The sequence below is a fragment of the Ricinus communis genome, chromosome 7 (genome assembly GCF_019578655.1).
Source record: "Ricinus communis isolate WT05 ecotype wild-type chromosome 7, ASM1957865v1, whole genome shotgun sequence".
NCBI classification, from domain to species: domain Eukaryota; kingdom Viridiplantae; phylum Streptophyta; class Magnoliopsida; order Malpighiales; family Euphorbiaceae; genus Ricinus; species Ricinus communis.
Genome location: NC_063262.1, coordinates 25,304,707 through 25,324,675, shown reverse-complemented (window position 1 = coordinate 25,324,675; position 19,969 = coordinate 25,304,707). Strand labels below are relative to the sequence as shown.

General features: G+C 27.2%; 1 protein-coding gene across 1 annotated transcript; it reads left to right on the top strand.

Moving 5' to 3' along the window:
• Nucleotides 1-11,716: 11,716 nt before the first annotated feature.
• Nucleotides 11,717-14,874, top strand: LOC8262028 (transcription factor bHLH62). Its single transcript, XM_002534299.4, has 8 exons — nt 11,717-12,989; nt 13,075-13,278; nt 13,382-13,447; nt 13,550-13,618; nt 13,767-13,838; nt 13,982-14,203; nt 14,293-14,392; nt 14,486-14,874. Exons 1-8 carry the CDS (start codon nt 12,096-12,098, stop codon nt 14,521-14,523), a joined length of 1,665 nt encoding a protein of 554 aa, XP_002534345.1. The 5' UTR covers nt 11,717-12,095; the 3' UTR covers nt 14,524-14,874.
• Nucleotides 14,875-19,969: the final 5,095 nt, after the last annotated feature.

Genomic DNA, 19,969 nt, shown 5'->3' with positions numbered 1-19,969 from the left:
GAGGGGCTTCGGCTATTGCTACTGCAGAATTAGTTTGCCTTTTATCTTTATTCGAAGAACTTGGCATTACTCTTGAGTCATCTCATGTACTTTGGTTTGACAATGTTAATGCAAGGTCCCGCTCTTATGATAGGACTAAACATATTGAAATAGATGTTCATTTCATCGTGAAAAGGTGACTGCCAAGTTGTTTGATCGATGTTAGATATACTCCTACTGAAAAACGACATGTTGACATTTTTACTAAGTCTTTCTCTGTAACTGTAGAGTTATTTATTTCTTTTATGCTCCAAGCTTCACCTAGCAAATACTGGGTATCGTTGAGGAGGCCTATTGATTGTAATTCTATTACTTAACTATACGTACAGCTGACAGAATTTGAAATGTGATCTTGGCCATTCAACTTAGTCTTATAAATATATAAATACTATTGAATACAAGCATGTATTTTAGAGTTCTGATAGTAAAAACCAGTTTGGAAAAAAAAGAGAAAGAAAAAGAATGCATGCATGTATTGAGAGTTTATAAAGAGTATTGATGACAAATAACAATAAAACAGATTTATTACATTTTCTTAATAGGGGTGGTGTATTACCATAGGAACTCTAAGAATATTTTTCCTCTTTCGTCAGAAAATGCTTCTTCACAAAAGTTTGATAAAGATTGCCAACAACCTGTTCTCAATCTTTAAGAAAGAAAAGCAACAAAAATGAAAACAAAAACTTGTATTATTTGGTCAAAGAAAGCTACTTCGTTTTCAAGAAATAAATGTGATTTTTTTCATTTTAAAAGCAGAAGTCACTTTTAATCTGTAATTAACTTTTAGTCCACCTTTTCAATTGATTTTTAATGTCACAACCAAATTCATTTCCCATGACGACTGTGTTGCCTTAAAGATTATAAATATCAATACGCAAGGGACGTATCAATAAGAGGGCAGTGCCAGTAGACTTGGGCAAAGAGTTGGTTGGAACAGTAAACTGAACTCGAATTGAATCGGCTTTAAGAGAAAAAAGCCGTCTAAATTTTTCATCATCTTAAATTTGAACCAGTCTTGAACTGAAATTGCCAATTCAGATTGATTGAATTTTTATAAATAAAATTTAGAAAAAATTAAAATTTTAAGTTTATATTTAAATTTGATCTACTTTAACTAATATAAATATATTAAATGCACACAAAATGTATTCATTTATATCTTTTAAGTATTTAATTAAATTCAAATTTATTTTGCACTTAAAAATAACTAAATTAAATTTTATTGTTAATTCTCATAAAATATATAGTTATAGTAACAAAAATTATGGAATATATAAAATAGATAAATTACAGAGTGTGATCAATTTAATTCTTTGCAAGATTATAGTTTTTAGAATTTCTTAATTTAAATTTTAATTAATTTAAATCTATAGTTCAAAAAGATGAATTTGAAAAGCGAAAGTTGTTAGGCTAGTTTCAATGCAGTATACTCATCGTTAAATGAGTGCTAAATATCTAAATTTATAATACTTTATATTATCTATTATCTGGTCATAATGTGCAATACACTAAAAGTAGCTAAAAAATATTTTACAATGAAGAATATAGTGTATATTTCATCTACTTGTTGTCTTACTCAAAATTTTATCTGCCTCTTTTTTTTTTTATAAAATTTTATCTTTTGTCCTACCGCCGGTCATATTTAAATCCGTGGTGGTTATTTTTTTTTATTAATTAATTTCATAAATAAATATTAGTACTTTTTTAAAAAATTTATAATTCTTTATTATGAAAATTTTGAATTCTCATTTTATAAGAGTTTTAAGGCTTGTTTATTTATAGAGAAATTTTTTCCATTTTCATTTTCTAGTTTTTAAGGAAAATAAAAACTTTTCATTTTCATAGAAAATTTATAAAATTTATATTTTATTTTCTAATTAGATAATATTTTAAGTATAAAGGATAAACTTGAAATAAATGAAATGAAAACAAGAGATTTCTTATATAAAGAAAAATATAGAAAATATGTTAAACTTATTTTTAAAAGTTTTTCAAAGGTTAGTTATAATTTTGAAAATATAAAAAAAGAAATATGTTCTATTTTCATCTAAAAAAAGATACCACAAGTAAGAATAAAATTTTATTTTCTGTTTTCATTTGAAAAGTTTTATAGAAAACTGACATAATTTTTTAATAAGTAAATAAGTCTTATGGTCCTCCATTATAAAGATATGAATTCTCTCTATATGGAAGTAGTGAAAAGAAAAAAGAGATAAAATTCGACCTTTATACAATCAGACTCATCAAACATCATTTATAAAATTGATATATTGATCCAGTGCCACCAAATGTAGCGTTCTTTCCGCAGAATTGCAATTTATTATTCCATTAACATTATTTTGATTGTTATGATTTCTTTACTTGTATTTTTTATCAGTTAATCGCAATTGAGAATGGATTTCGGACATGATTATGTTTCAAAGAAATCATGGAGAAGTGCAACTATTGCTCATTATGCTATTCTCTTTTTTCGTTTTAAGTATATAGAGTTAGTCTAATTAATTTTGAACATGTGAAATATAATTTGGATAAGTGAATAAAATATTATTTTAAGTATTTTAACACAACTGCATATTTAAGGATCGGATTAGAGATCTTAGTTGATCAATCTCTTATAATTATGAGTAGAAGTATAAATTGACTATCTTTCTATCGGATTGGTTATCCAGAAAGAAATGCAGAGGGTGGCTATGATCGAAACATAGCATTTTCGGTTATAGAAATTTTGATATTATATTGAAAATAATTTCATTCAAAATCTTTAGGTGTTAGGTAAAATCTTAAAAATAATTTTATATATCTAACGTATAAGAATCTAAATAAAAGTACAACCAACATGCATGCCAAATCACTTTCACATTAATTCTTTAAAAATGATGATTGCGAGGCAGAAAACGAAAGATAGGAGAGTTGCTGGTCAGCAATGTCATTTAGAAGTGTGATTTAATGAACAAAAAGTTTCCAAGAAGTATTAGTTGGATATTTGACCCATGCGATTTTCATATATTCTTTTTTAATATGAAAATCCCATGTGACCTGGCAGCTATATTTCATTCTTTTAGTCTGTTTCTGCTTTACCCACAAAATCAAAATGTAATTAAAACTGCAGCATTTTGGCTTTTGGGTATCCACTTCATTAAGTTCTTTGATTGCTTTTTGTCACGAATGAATAATTGAATTTTTTTTGCTGCTGTCAGATTGTGCTTTATGATTTTTCTTTTTCTGTTTTTGATAAAAAAATATATATGTATTTTTATTAAAAAAGAAATAATTTCTAAAATATATAATATTCATAAATCATTTAGAAAAATATTTAATTATTGAAACCAAATATTAGATCAGTATTACATTATTAAATTTTCTTTAAAAAAAAAAATCTTAATTGAAAAGGTGGTAAAGTGTAAAAAGAAAAATCATAAAATTAACTCTGTTAACTAAAAAAACACTAGCATTAGAGATATATTTTTTTGCATTTTTCTCCAATAAAATGCAAATGTACATTTGGTTTGGTTATTTCCAAATGTACAAGAGTTGTAAAGTCTGGTATGAGAGAAAATAATTAACAAAGATTTTCCTGTCATCCAACTGCTGCTTTAAAATGCATTACACAAATATATATATAATCTGATTTCAATGTTAAAAAAGTAATGCAGAAATAGCTAAAGCTATGGTTCTAATACCATCTGTCGAGAGAAGGCTACATCTACGCTTGCAGGATGATTTTATTTATGTAGCTAATGCCAGAGGTGTGGTCGGCGAAAGACATTAATTGATGGTTAAATGTTGAAAAAGAATGAGGAAAGTGACAACGTTAAGTTCGGACGGAGAAATTCCCAGTCAGCCATGTTTCTCCTTTTGAACACAACCCTAATTCAGACCATTTAATAAAGTTTCTTTGGTGTGTCTCTCTAATTTGCTGCTCACATAAATGCTGCATAAACGCAGTCGTATTCTTTGAATAACAAACAGAAAAAGAATTAAATTCTTCTTTCTTTCTTTTTTCTTGACAAAAATGATTACCGTCATCTGCTTTTCTATTCTTTTAGAGTTTTATACGACATGATACAGTTAAAGTTACAGTTTTCATAATTCTTTTTTTTTTTACTTTTACATTTTAAAATAACAACTTTCACTTAATATTTAATTAAATTTCCTATTTTATTTTATTATTGGTCTTGTATTAATTGAATTTACATTTTTTAGAATTTGTATACATGTAGTATTTTTTTCTCCTTGAAACTGCCAACTCTGCATCCTACTTCTTTTTTTAATACTTGATCCCTTTCAAAAAATAAATATTTTTTATTATTTTGATCTATTACAAATTATTATATTCTTTTACTGTTATTTTAATAACTGATTTTTCAAAAATATTTTTTATTAATTAATATAATATATATATATATAGTTTTTACATTTTATATTTTGGAATTGTAGTTTTTGTATATCGAATTTCAATGATTCAAGAAAATAGAGTAAACATTTTCACTAAATTTCTACGCATGATTAATAGCAGCTGCCTAACCAAATCACTACATTTAAAACGACAATCTCATGCATCCTTAGTATCCTGATCCCGTGCAGAATGCAAGAGTACACTTTTATTTTATCTACTGACATCTGTAAATTTATCGTGATAATGCTAATTTTAAGAAAAATGCAAAGCACGAGATATATGCGATACGAATAAGGACACATTCTTGCATTTTTTTTCATTTGTATTTATATTAAAAATAAATAATACACTTAATCGCTTTTTTTAATATACTAACATCAAATATTAATAAAATTTTATCAAATGATATAGTTTATCAACTGCCAACTGATCAGCTGAATCAAATAGATTTTATATTGTAATAAATTATAAATTCTTAAATCTCATTTTAAGAAAATATTATTCTAATACAGTAGTGTTTTAGTCGGTTGTATGAATGAATATTATAAGTATTACAACACTTATATTTATTTCTGTCATTTTATTAATAAAATTAAATAATTAAAAAAAATACTCAAACTTATATTACATCATAATCATTTTATAAATTATAAATTTTATTTAATTCTAAACATATGTATTCATGTAGATTTTACCATACTTATTTTAGGAATATCTTTTTAAGGAAAAAGAAAGAAGAAGTCTAGCATAACAGGATTTTTGAATAAACCAAAAGAAGAAGTGAAGAGCCAAATTTTCTTTTTCTTTTTGGTGACGGCGCAGTTGGAGATTAACGGGCTAAACTGATGATTTTGCATATGCATGTGATGGGTTTCTCGAGGTTACTCGCACAATGGCGACGCTGTCCTTACTCGTGATTCATATTGCAAAACTCGAATCCATTATTCATGTCGTTGATATCTTTTGGCTTAGGGTTAGCTTTTTGAATTTGTGACCGTTTGTCTTTCGATATTATACTTACGAGACCGGAGCGATCATACACGAAAGGTCTTCTTTGATAAGAAGAAATGTTTTCAAATTTATAATTTAAAATAAATTGAGTGTAAAAATTTCTCACCGATTTAATATAGATTCCAAAAAATTATTAAATATATTGTATATATTTATTAATTTTTAAGATATATAATTTTTTGATATATAAATTTTTACTTTAACACATGTGATTATTTTTAATATATAAAATTTATATTTATATTTAATTTTTATTAATTTATCTGATTAATAAGTTGTGTTTCTAATTGAACAATAATTTTAATTTTAAAAATATCATATTAATTATATTTTAATATTATATTAATTAATAAATTAGTTTTCAAATTATACAATAATTTTAACTTTATCATAAAAAAGTTATTTGATGTTATTTTTAAAATATTATATATATAAATATTAAATACTAAAAAATTATTAATTTATATTTATAAATTTAATTATATAATTAAAATAATAACAATAATCATACAATAATGCCCCGCTAATTACTAATTACTAGGAAAAAGAAGAAGTAAGAATTGCTTAAACATGTTTAAATCCAGATAATAATAGATATAATGATTTATTATATGAAGAGTTATATAATAACTAATTAAATAATTATCTTTTTTAGTTACATCATCATTTTTGTTGCTTTTATTTCTATTTCTATTTTATAATTATTTATTTAATCATTACAAAACCATCTATATAATAATTCACTGTAGAAATCATTTTCCTTTATAGTTTAACTAATGATACCTTTGGCATCCTTAACTGCTATTGCTTCTTTAGATTAGATGTAAGTTGCAATTTAATACGAACAACTTCTTAGAAGATTGAAAGCAAATTTATCATTCCTAAACGTATAAAAAAAAATTCTACTAATAATTGATGGATTAGCTGATTGTTTTAGTCATATTTCTAATCTTTAAATTAACAAGTATGATAATAGTTTTTTAAAAAAACATCAATAAGATAATTAAATTAATTTTTATAAGATATTATTAAAAAAATTTATAAGATTTAAGAGAGAGAGAATACGTAGCGGAAGTGTACCTTTATAATCCATAATAATTTAATTAAAGAGTGATGAATTTGGTTAAGTTGTTGACAGATAAACTTGATGAAATGTGTTCTTCTAATTGTAGAATTTCTTTAGAAAATTTTAAATTATCTCTTCTGATAAATATGAATGAGAATTATAAATTTTTTACAATTGGGACCATAAACCTTTGTAAAGTCATAACTCTTCATCATAGCTCTTTGTAAAGTTATATAATTTTTTCTTATTTCAATATTTCTAATTTGAATATACAATACTTTTCATGACAAATTATACCATTGGTCATAAAACACTATACTAATTAAATCACTTTAATTTTAACTAAATAAATAATAATGAGTCAAGAGCCCTTACAACATGGCTTTACTTCTATGTTTAATCATTAGTTATATTTTTACTTTTTGAAAACAAATTTAAATCTAATTTTCTCTTTTCGCCATAAAATTATTTTTATTGATATAAAACATTTATCGTGATAATAGATTCAGGAACATAAATTCGCTATAAAACAAGTTTTTTTTTCTATCAGACTAATCATAATTTTCAATTTTGCATTATAAATATTTTGGAACTATATTAATATTACTTTACAATAACATCTTTGTACTAATAACTGACTTTGAGCTAACAAACTAATTAGTAAAGAAGATAGACAGTGGGAGCAACCACTGATTAGGTTAAGGTTAGGGGCACATACATGACAAGCACATTCTTTTCTTTTCTTTTTATTTTGTTTCCTTTGCCGTATTTATTTGACATGCTTTCTTCCTAATGTTTAAATCATGTCAATTTTCTTTTTACTTCTAAAAACAGGGCCACATATTTCTTGCCTTGGCCAAGAAACCATATCCTCAATTGTCTCTTTTGGTCTTGACAATCGATAAAGGACAGCATGCTCGGAATTGCATTCCCATGACCAAGTTATCAATTTTGCTTAACCAAATCTGATGGAGAAATTGATTTGTACAGGTTATGGTTCTTCCATGCCTCTGTGCTGGGAAACAGCTGAATATGTTAAATCAATGTACTTCAGCATTTGATTAAGTGTTTCTCTTGCAGCGTAAACAAATGGGTAGTTATATTCTTAAATAAAAAATTAAGAAACCCTGAAAATCAATTAAGAATTCTGATGTAAAAAGATTCATTTCTAAGATATTCTTTCAGTTAAATATTTTATTAAATCTTTACTGTCAGAAGAATAATATAAACATAGTGTCCGATCAATAATATTTATTAATGGATTTGTGAAAGTGAGAAAAAAAGAAAGGAGAAAAAAGAATTATTGGGTCTTGAATTTCGCAGAAGGTGAGCAGATTAATTGCAGCCTTAGTCGGTCTGTTATGTGAACCCGACCAATGCCGGGTTAACTGGTAGGGTGGAAAATTTAATGCAATGATTGACTATAACTAAACACGTTAGTTATTATTTTATTTATATCTATTTTCATATTTTTATATTTATAAGCATCACAATGAATCGTGTGCTTTATAATATAAAATAAATATTTTCTTACATACATTTACAAAGATGTGATGAATTTATAAATATTGGTGAATGGTAGTATGTATATTTTGTTTTAAAAATAATTTTGTATTTTTATAAGTTAGAATGATTTTCTAATTGGTTTCTATTTATTTATTTTATTTAAATCTATAGCTTTTATATTATATTAGATATAAACACTTGACATTTTTTAATTCTACAAATGGAATTGATGAAACCAAGTTATTGACATCCCCAATAAAAGAACCCTATTTTATTTACTTTGACTTTTTAGCCCACCCAAACCCCTCATTTTGACTCCAATCATTACTAATATTTAATAAACTTGGTTTTCTTTTATATCACTCAAACAATGAAAATACCAAACGTTCAGAAACAAAAATGTCATTTTGATTTCGGTAAAAAATGATCACATTTTACTACTAAATTAAATAAAAAAATAGTTAAATCAGTTATCTAGGAAGGATTTTTTTTTTTTTTTTGAGAAGAATCTAGGAAGGAAGTTGAAGAGGATGATTATTAATAAATAAAATAATAGAAATAAAATTAATCTTAACTAATAAATCTATACTTATGGTATCGAAGATTAGAGAATTAGAAATAAGATACTATAGGTTGTTCTACTAATTTATTTTACAGAAGGTAAAAAAGCAAATTTAGGTATTTTTAAGATACTACATCTAATAATTATTTCAATTTTTTTATATTAAATAATAAGCGAATAATATATATTAAAATTTTATAATATTATATATATATATATATATATATATATATTTAATTATTAATAATATACATTGATAATATTAAAACAAAAAACATAAGAAAAGTTAAAATATATTTTTGAAGTGAAGGTGTTAAATCAGCAATGAGATGAGGAGCCTTAAACTTTCTGCATGGCAGCAGGCAAGAGTAAGCCAACAATGGGATTATTATCAATGTATTAACTGCAAATGGCATTTCCATTTATATTAATTGCTATGAACACTTCTGCTATTTTCATGTGGAAGGTTAACTTGAAAGAAATTAGTAATTATTACTAATGCAATATTTTTTTCGAAGTTGGATAAGAAGCTAATTGTATAATTTTGGTATTATGACTTCATTTCTTAGCCAAAGAAATTTTATAATAAATAGAAAAATTATGGGTAAAATTATAGATACAATAAAGAAAATCTGAAAGCATTTTAGAATGCATGTATATATAATATTAAACACTATATTGCTGAATTGGTAATGACTTATTTTTTGAGTTTAAATTTATTTATTTTGATTTTTTAAGAATTCATTTATATTAAAGTGAATAGTAGAAAATATAAAATTTAGTGTTCGATCTAATAAATTATTCATTCCTCTAATACTAATAATATATATTAATCACATCAACTGTAATAATAATTCAATTTTAAAACTGCTTTTTGTTTAAATATTCTGGTTTGTTCATATTCGATTTTCATGATCTCACTCGTGATTTAGAATTTGAAATTCGAATTGAGCAACTGAGTTCTCAATTGCACTGTTTGATTATCATTCAAGATCCAAACTAGGATTTTGGACTCAATTATAGGGGGAGAGTGGGACGTAAAGATATCAAATTTAGGAATAGTATCAATCCGAACTCGATTTAAAGATACTTATTCGAAATTGTCTAAATCGGTCTATAAAATTATTTTTATTATTTAAATTTATTCTACACTCAAATAGCAATTCTCGCATACTATCTGAATCTGATTCAAATTTATTTAAATTAAATAATTATTAAATATATTTATAAATATTTAAATAGATAGTAAGTATATATTTGTATAAACATTCGGATAATTAAATAGATATTTATTTACAGAATCCATTTTTATAATAATTAAATTTCAAAAATTATAAATAAAAAATAAAAAATAAAAAATAATCAAATCTAGATATTTATTATATTAATATAATCCCATAATAAATTTAGTAAAATTAAAAATAATATTCAATAAAAATATAATATAATATAATTAGACTCGAATAGCAGGTACCAAAAAATACAAATCCGAATCCGATCCGAATAGCAAAATTAAATTTCGAATTCATCATAAGCCCATTTATTATTATCTAAGTCTATTCTATTAAAGTTTAGTCGGATCAAGTATCCAAAAATATTTTGTCCGACTGCTATCTCTATCTAACTGTAATAGAAAATCAAAATGAATATACCAAAAATGAAATTGTTTGTTGACTATTTGATTTTCTCAAACCAAACCATTTCAAAAAATGATTTTTATACGGTTTATGATCTCATTAATTTCCGTATAGAGAATTGTACTTAACTATAAAATTAATGTAACAAGTTTTTTATTTAATTTTTTTATATGATATAATACTAAATAAAAGATCAAATACCCCATTACTTATAATTCAAGACTATTTTAATAAATAGATTGTATCTTTTTTAAAAAAAAATTCATCATAAGTTCATTTATTATTATCCAAGTCCATTCTATTAAAGTTTAGTTGGATCAAGTATCCAAAAGTATTTGTCCAAATGCTATCTATATTTAATTGTGTTCGTCATAAATAATTATTATTTTTTTATAATTATTCACTTCTTAAAACTAATTAAACACTTATGATTATTATAAATATAAAGCTGAGTTGGCATTATCACATCTATTATGAACTGGATTTACATATTTCACAAATAGAAATTTTTTAATACAAAAAAAGAAAAACTAAATCCAAAGACATTAAATTAAAATGAACATATCTCAATTTAATATATGAAACCTACCGATTCAATGTGACTATTAAGATTATTGGGTTTATGAAAAGAAATATTCAGAACCATCCAGTTTGAAGAACTTAGTACCCAACATATTGTAGAAGGGTCGAATAAAAAGATCTTACATTTGTAAAACATTAATAGCTAGAATATCTTCACACTTCCAATGGCACATGAATAAAGACAATATAATTATCAAGTAACAACAATATATCCCCATTTTAAGTAAATATGTGTGTTACACCTAATCGAATTAATATGACCAATTTAAATGTAAATTCTGGTACTTCATCCTTGTTGCTCAAATGTAATGATTTTGTGGTGTCCTATCCAAACACTGTGGATATGGTAGACGTATAGTTTTTTTCTTTTCCCCCAAAAACAATGCCTTTCTTGGGATAAAAAATATAGGCCTTTTGAGACATGTCTTTTATTTTATATGTATAAACATAAATAGTTAATTAAAAGATATATTTAGTAAAGTGATAAGAGTGTTATCTATATAATATTCATGAGGTTATAGAAGCATGGCGTCTGAGACGCATTGTGAAAATTAATTTTCGGAAAGAAAATCAAACCTTAAGCTTCCCAAACTCCCCCACAAAGTGTGGGGAGAAGTTCCAACAATTTGTTTGGTTTAATAGAAAAGAAAAGAAAAGAAAAGAAAAGAGTGTAGTATTTCTAGAGAAATATGGAAATGGACATTTAGGTGCTTTGACGTCCAAGGCCCGGCAACACCCCTCTCTCCGCCTTTTGCGGGGAAAGAGAGAGTGTAGAATTTCTATACTTTTCTAGTTAAAATTAAAAGGGTCAAACAAACAAGACATTATTATTAATGATAATTATTAATTTTTTAAATTTGTTATTTTCATCTATAAAATCCCATCACAACCCAGCCCATCTTCTTCCCCCTTTTCTTTTTGCACTTTCTTTTGTTTCTTCTTTCTATTGGCTTTTGCTTAGCTTTTATTCACCAAACATAATTCTTCTTCTTTTCTTTTTCCCTCTCTTTCTCATACCAAATTTCTCTCTTTCTCTCTCCCCATTTTCCATTATTAATGCAATCAATCTGAACTCACCCTTTCATCCGTTTTCTACCCAACCATCATCTTACCTTTCTCTGTTTTTCAAACACTTCTTCAATTCTTTCTTCTTTCTCTCCTCTCATTTTACTTTTTGTTTCTTCATTTCAAATATACCACGCATTACAACACTTTGCTAAATCTTGGACTGGGTTCGTCTCCTTTTATTGAATACATAGCCGAAGAAGGAAAAAAATTTGTAACAAATTGATCATCATGGAGAGCGCAGAGTTCTTTTTGAATACAGGAATTCCTCCTCCACAACTGCCGCTACATTTTGAGCAAAATTCAACTTGGCAGCAGCAGCAGCAATCATTCTCTTCAGCTATGGCAACGCAGGCTAATGAATTTAAACATAACAATAGCTCGTCTAATCACTTATCTGATTGCTTCTACGATCCCAACTGGGAAAAGTCAACGGATCAATCTCTCCAGTTTGACTCCGCTCTGAGCTCAATGGTATCATCACCCGCGGCATCAAATTCCAATATTTCAACTGAAAGTTTTATCATCAGAGAACTTATTGGTAAATTAGGAAACGTTGGCAGCACCGGTGAGATCTCTCCGCATTCTCAGCCTATGTTGGCAGCTTCATATAATAATAAAAATAGTATTACCGGCACTGGCAATAACAGTACCAACACTTCTTGTTATACTACCCCTTTGAGTTCACCCCCGAAGCTTAATATGTCTCCAACAGATCAATTATCCACACCATTGGCTTTGAATTCTAGCGTCGCAGAATTCACTGCTGATCCTGGATTTGCGGAAAGAGCTGCGAGGTTTTCTTGTTTTGGTAGCAGGAGCTTTAATGGCAGGACTAGTCAGTTTGGTCTAAACAAACTTGAAATGCAATTGATGGGAAATGCTAATAAGTTGCCTAGAGTTTCAAGTACTCCTTCTCTTAAAGCAGTCGGATCTCATCATCAGAAGGGAAACAAGAATTCTTCTCCATTATTACAAGATCGATCTGAATTGGCTAATTCCACTTCTCAAGAAGAGTCCTCTGTTTCTGAGCAAAACCCCCCAAATGCAGAATTGAATTCCAAGAAAAGAAAAACAGCTCCCAAGGCGAAATCAAAAGAAGCCCCACAACCCAATTCCGCTAAGGTACTATTATAAAAATCTGCATTGTTAAAGAACATTCATAGTTTACAAAATTTTGAATTAACAGTTTCATAGTTGTTTACTTCAGGATGCTGAAGTTGATGATAATTCGAACGCGAAACGAAGCAAGGGAAATGAGAAAAATGATGTTAAAGCAGAGGAAGAGCACAAAGGAAATGGAGATGACAAACAAAACAAGGCTAGCACAAAACCTCCTGAACCACCTAAGGACTACATTCACGTTAGAGCAAGAAGAGGTCAAGCTACTGATAGTCACAGTCTAGCTGAAAGAGTAAGCGATTTTTTAACCCAGTTTATCTGAATGTTCATTCAATCAAGTCTGTGCCAAACTTTTGGATTAACAATCGCTTAAACTTGATATTATATTTGATTAGGTTCGACGAGAGAAAATCAGTGAAAGAATGAAGCTTCTTCAAGATCTTGTGCCTGGTTGCAATAAGGTATGTGACAAGAATTGCAGATTTCAAGGTCTAAAGTAGATAAAAGTTTTGACATTTTCTAAAATGTATGGTTTTGTGGGTTCTCTTTGTTTCTCTTTTTAGGTCACTGGCAAGGCACTTATGCTTGATGAAATTATAAACTATGTTCAGTCTTTGCAGCGCCAAGTGGAGGTAAAAGAAAAAAGAACTAATTTTGCTCTAATCATGTTTACATATTGAAGCTGGCATGCCTAATCATTGTACCTGTTTTTTAATCTTAAATAGTTATTTCTTTGATGGGAATTTTTAATTTTGTTTATTTTAAATTTCTTTGGAGCAGTTTCTCTCTATGAAGTTGGCTTCTGTTAATACTAGGCTGGATATCAACTTGGATACCCTTATGTCAAAAGATGTGAGTGTTTTTATTTTTCCTTTTAGTCAAATGGCCTGCGCTTTTGTTACACGGATTTTCAAAATTTTCAATTCAGTTTTTGGTAAAACTATTTATTTATTTGTCCGAATTTGGACCTTTTGTGTGCGTGTGTGTGTTTACAGATATTTCAAACAACCAACCAATTGCCACATCCAATATTCCCAATAGATTCCTCGGCATCAGCCATTTTTGGCCACCAACCCCAGCAAAATCCAGCACTACATAGCAATATTTCTAATGGGGCACTGACCCATTGCTCTGTGGACCCATTAGATACTGGACTATCGCATAATCTCAATATGCACTTGCCCCCACTTGAAGGATTTAACCATACTCCTCCTCAGGTAATTAAAGAATAACTAACACTTAATTTAACCTTCCATATCGTAAATCAATTGGTATATTCTGAACTTTCTTCTCTAATTATGTCTAGTTTCCAACATTCTGTGAGGAGGACCTTCAATCCATTGTTCAGATGGGTTTCACCCAGATTCCAGTTCCGGAAGCATTATTGCCGGGCCAAAACATCCACAGTAAGAAAAAAAAAAAGAAAAAGTCAACAAGGCATTTCAAATCCTTAAACCCATCATGATGTTGTTAATGACTAGTATTATCAATTAATGCAGGTTCAAATCAAGTCTCCTACATGAAAACTGAGATCTAATCACTATTCTTTAGTCCCAAATCGGAGGTCCAGATGAAGAGAAAGGCTGTTGTATATACAAGAAATTTGACTTGGACCCGCAAATTAAAGAATTATTACTGAGCCATAAGCCAATTCATTTTCTTTTCCTTGATCCTACCTTTTTTTTTTCTCAAGGAATTTTTTTTCACTTTCTTCTTTTTCTTTTCTTTTTCTGCTTGTGGAGTTTTCTGGCAAGTATCCACTGTAAAATCCTACAGTACCCGATTAAGTACCTTGGTGCAATGTATTGTAGCACCGCATGTAATATATAATGCTAATTAAATGAACAATTTCACCATATTATTACTATTTTTTTTATATGTATGATTCCGACTCTTTTTCATGCTATGCTATTGATATATTCTTTAAATATTTCATAAATGTTAAAAAAATATGAAAACTCAGGCTCCTTTATAGTTTATATTATGAGAGAATTTGAATTTCTGACTTCGACTTTTTATATTATAAGTGATGTCTTTGATAACCGAGTTATTACTCTATGATGGAATATGCATTTTTAGCGAGACGATATGCATGTGTTGATGAAAATGAACCTTATTATAACTTTGGGGAAGAATTATTTTGAGGGTTATTTAGGTTAGATTTGTAAAAAAGAATTAATGAGTCACATCAATTAAGCAATGGTAGATCGCGTAATCTTATGGATTGATTCTTTCTGTTGTTGTAACCAGCTGTATTTGTTGGGACCTTTTCTCTAAAAAGTCTAATTTGAGTGATTAAGACATTGGTTTATCTTTGAGCTACTGATGCTGGCTGTTACTGTTGTTGCTGGGTCAACTTTTGCATGATTTCTGGCACACACTGAGGCTCCTGTAATTTTCATTTGATTAACCAAAAACAGAAGCTTCTCTCAACCCTTTTGTTTTTCTTTACTGTACAATAATTAAGAATCAATAAATCCAATCAAGCAAAGTTTGGAGGTTGGAACTACTCTATTTAAAACACTTTTTATTATTAATAATATAATTAATAAACAATAATTATCAACATCAAAAGAATCCCAGGTTGGCAGTGGTGAGATTCTGACTAGACCCAATGAATCATAGAGCTTTTTATTCTCATTCACGTTTTTTTTTAAAAAACAAAATGGAAAGTTATAAATGAATAGGAGAAACAAAAGGGTTAATGTAGTGGAGCTCAGGTATGGAAAGATACCCTTTGAAAGCAGATTAATTTATTCTCTATTTTTTTAAAGAGGTTGATAGTGAAAAATCCAGTTTTTGGGGTTTGCCAAAAGATATCTGCATTGCAGCCTTATTAGAGATTTTTAATTTTTAATCAAGGGGTCCATTATTGTTATGCAGATTAATGAAATTTAATCAGCACAAAAAAAAAATTTGAAGAAAGAAAGAAGAAAGAGAGAGAGAGAGAGAGAGATGCTATGAATGTGGTGATAGTGTTTACAGAACATTTGCAGAAGTTGTAAATAATTTCAGTACTATTTTATGTTAGTGATTTAGAATTTTATGCAATGTTCATGTGACAGTTTTTGTCTCCACAACATTTCAAAAGGGCCAATCATAATAGTCTATAATATTATTATTAGTAGTAATAATAGACGTGTATAGGGATTGGCTTTTCTAATTTGTTTAATTTTCTTTTGGCTGTTTTGTTCATGTTAAGGAAGGGATTAGCATCTTCTGCACTATATTCCATACGAACTGCCGATTAGTCTGGTTATAAGTGGCTCTCTTTCACCTCATCCCTGTAATTTGGATCTTTAGTCTTTACATGAACAAAAATGATTAAATGCTTATGCTTCTCAAGTAAATAAGATTTGAACTATATTGTATAATAAGATGACTAATATAAATGAATTGACAGATTCGAATTTGAGTTTTTTTTATAGTTTTTAATCTTTAAAGGGCATGATAGAATTACACGAATTAAGCTTAGTAGGATGTTTAATCCACTTCAGAGGTTGTGGGAACTTGCCTAATAGATCAACAAAACTTACCTAAACATCCATCCCTGAATAGCTTGGAGCAATCTGAATTTAGGTAATATATATCTACATAGAATTGCTAAGTTAAAGCAGTCAAATTATTACTAGTGTCTGTCTGGGCTGTCTGCAAGATACAAATATGACAGACGAGGCAATTCAGTTGCCAGCAAATTCAGGAAATGATGCCTCCTAACGACACTGAAGTGATTGTTGAGTTAACATTGGGACTTTTGTTTCAGGTCCTCTGGTTAGAGTTGAAAATCCTTTTAGTCCAATTTGGTTAATTTATTATTTGCACACAAAATATTTATTTTATAATTTTAATTAGTTTCTTGCAAATCTTGTGATTGCTGCTGCTATATATTCTTACAAGTAGCATTAACATTCAGATTAGAGATGAAAATAAATAAGGTTAATTGTCATAATCAGATCCTGAAACCATGTCCTTAATAAAAGGAAAGCTTCGATTCTCCGCAAATCAGAGTCAGATTTGGCCACCAAAACAATGGCCCTACGCAATATCAAAGAAAGAGTATTGAGAAATTTCCAAAGGACTATATGGTTGTTTTTGTAGGGTATTATGGTGATCATTAGGGTAGGTGCCCTCATACTTGCTACTTAAAAGCTGTCTCTATTATTATCACCTCTTTTCCTCATTTGGAGTATTTGTTTTTTCTTTTATCTCCTTTTCCCTTTCACCCCCAAAAGAAGCATATATATATATTAACCTTTGATCAGTTGCTGGTGTTATTCCTTAGTAGGGGAGAAAACACAGGCTGTGGAGAACACCCATCATTTGTTTCACCAACCATTTTCATTATTTCATGTTCTCCAACTGTAAACGTGTTTGGAGCTTTCTGCATTTCCAAGGATCTCACCGTCACTTCCAATTTTTTCCTATATTTGACACTTTAATTCTGTCTTAGCAAAACTTATTATTATTAAGAATATGCTATATAGGAGGAGAAGGAGAAAGGGTGCAGCATTCTCTTTTCATTTTAATACAGATATTGTCTCCGCATTGGATTTCTGTAGTTGGAGGTTACATAGATTCAAACATATACCTAAATTATATAAGAATTGTTGTTGTGTCATTGTTACCAATTCTATCGTGTTCGGATTAGAATGACCGAGTTTTTCTATTTCAAACTATTAATTTAAATTTTAAAGCATTTCTCTTCTATTCGATAAATATGATATTTTATATTTTAATATTTATATTTTCAATATATAATATAAATTTTTCAAACATTAGCATAACCAAAAATAAATTTAAGAATGATAAATTTTTTATAACAGAATTAAATTATATATATATATATATATATTATTAAGTTTTTATTTTTAAACTAATAGCATACATAATGTTATATATCATATTCCACAATAAAAATATTTAAAAAATATCATTATATATGATTATAAAATTATTTTTAAAAAAACACCTTAAATAAATTATCAACACCAAAAAATTTATAATGTAAACCATTTAATTTTCTTTACCTAGAAGATTTTTTTCCTATTTTAATTTTACAAAGTGTAAATATTTTCTATTTAAAACTAGAAAAGAGTAAACTTCTTTAAAAATATTGACTAATTTTTATAATAAATAGACCAAGTTAAATTCATGATCTATTTGGCAAAGTTTAAATGGTCCAACTTTGATTTTCCAAACAAAAAATAGTCCAACTCTATTTAAGAAAAATAAACCCAATTCTAATGAATTTAAATAAGTGTAATTTTGTAAATAAAATACAATAAAGGACCACTGTTAAAAATTTATCAAAATAGGGGGCCATGACCCTTTGGTCCCGCCTGGCTTTGCCATTAAACTGTAGTGAATATTTTTTGATAAAATACTTAATTAATCATATTATATATATATATATTAAATTTATAATTTAAATTAATTATTTTAGTTTTACGAAATTATATAAAACTTGTAGATGAGTAACTGATTATATTAATATATCTAAAAATGCAAAATTTTTAAAATAGTTACAAAAATTAATATATATTTAAATTTATCATTTTACTTATATTCATATAATATGAACCAAAACGAAACATAAAAATAAATGGATGTCAAAATATACAAATTTATAAGAATTTTGAAACATCCACCAACATAGAATTAATAACCTTAGCTCACATCTTTAGAATTTTAGATACTAAAATCCCACTCCTGTTTGTTGTAGCAAAGATCCAACATTCATCTGATTAATTACTCCTTATTTCGTAGAATATTCAGCTTATAATTTCCTAAATGAAAAGAAAGCTGACCATTTAATTTGTCCTCATAGTTAAAAAAAAATTAATTTAGTGGTATTTTTTTTACCATTACTAAAGAAGGTTCTTTTTGAATGCATGAATTATATATATATATATATATATATATATATATATATATATATATATATATATATATATATATATATTCTTAAACTGGAAAAATCAGTCAATCAAATTACGTTACACAAACAACTAATAAGCAGCGCATAGGATTAATTTGGGATAAGCTTAGTTTATAAATCAACTTGCACGACCTGTAATTAGGGATATATATATATATATATATATATATATATATCAATCAAAGAATCTGTGGAAAGAAATTATTTACTACGTATCTCTTACAAATTAACAAAGAGAAAAAAAATAAGCATATATATGCCCGCATTTACTAAAAAAATAATACTTACAAACTATTTTATTTCTCTATCTTTTTCAAATTTAAAAGATTAAAAACGAATCTATTTATGACTATATTTCATCTAATTTACTCAAAATTTTACTTTAAAAATATAATAGTAAATATTATTGACGTGATTTTCTTAATAAACTCAATTAAGCTAATTACATTAGCTCTATTTGTATCAATTTCTCTCATTATTTCTTAATGTTTCCTATACATTACAAGATGAACCACATGAGGGGTAATGGCATTAACTAATCCATGAAATTTAACATTGCCATTTGCATAGTCGATCATCCATCCATTTAGATCAACAGATTAAAGAAATAGTGAGTTCTAATTGTGTTAAGTTGCAAAAATAATAAAGAGAAGAAAATATTAACGAAAAAGTTGAGCAAAAGTAAAATAAAGAGAGAGTGTAAAAGAAAAAAAAATTTATAAAAATAATATTTAGTAATTTATTGAAAAGCAACTTCCATTTCTTTAAGCAATATTAAAAAGAAAAAAATTCTCAAAAGAAATTAAATAAAAACACTTTTAGTGAACACAATTTTTTTTTAAAAATCTCTTTATTTGAAAATTAAACAAAATCCGCCGTCCAAAAACTGTTCATTTTATGCTGCAAAAGAAATAATTATTATATCCCTGAGACATGATTCTTTTTGTCACAATCATACCCATAATTTTCGTTTTCCTTGTGCAGTGGAAAATAATATTTACTGGAATTTCAATTTTGTTGTGACATCCAGATTGCAGAGAACAGG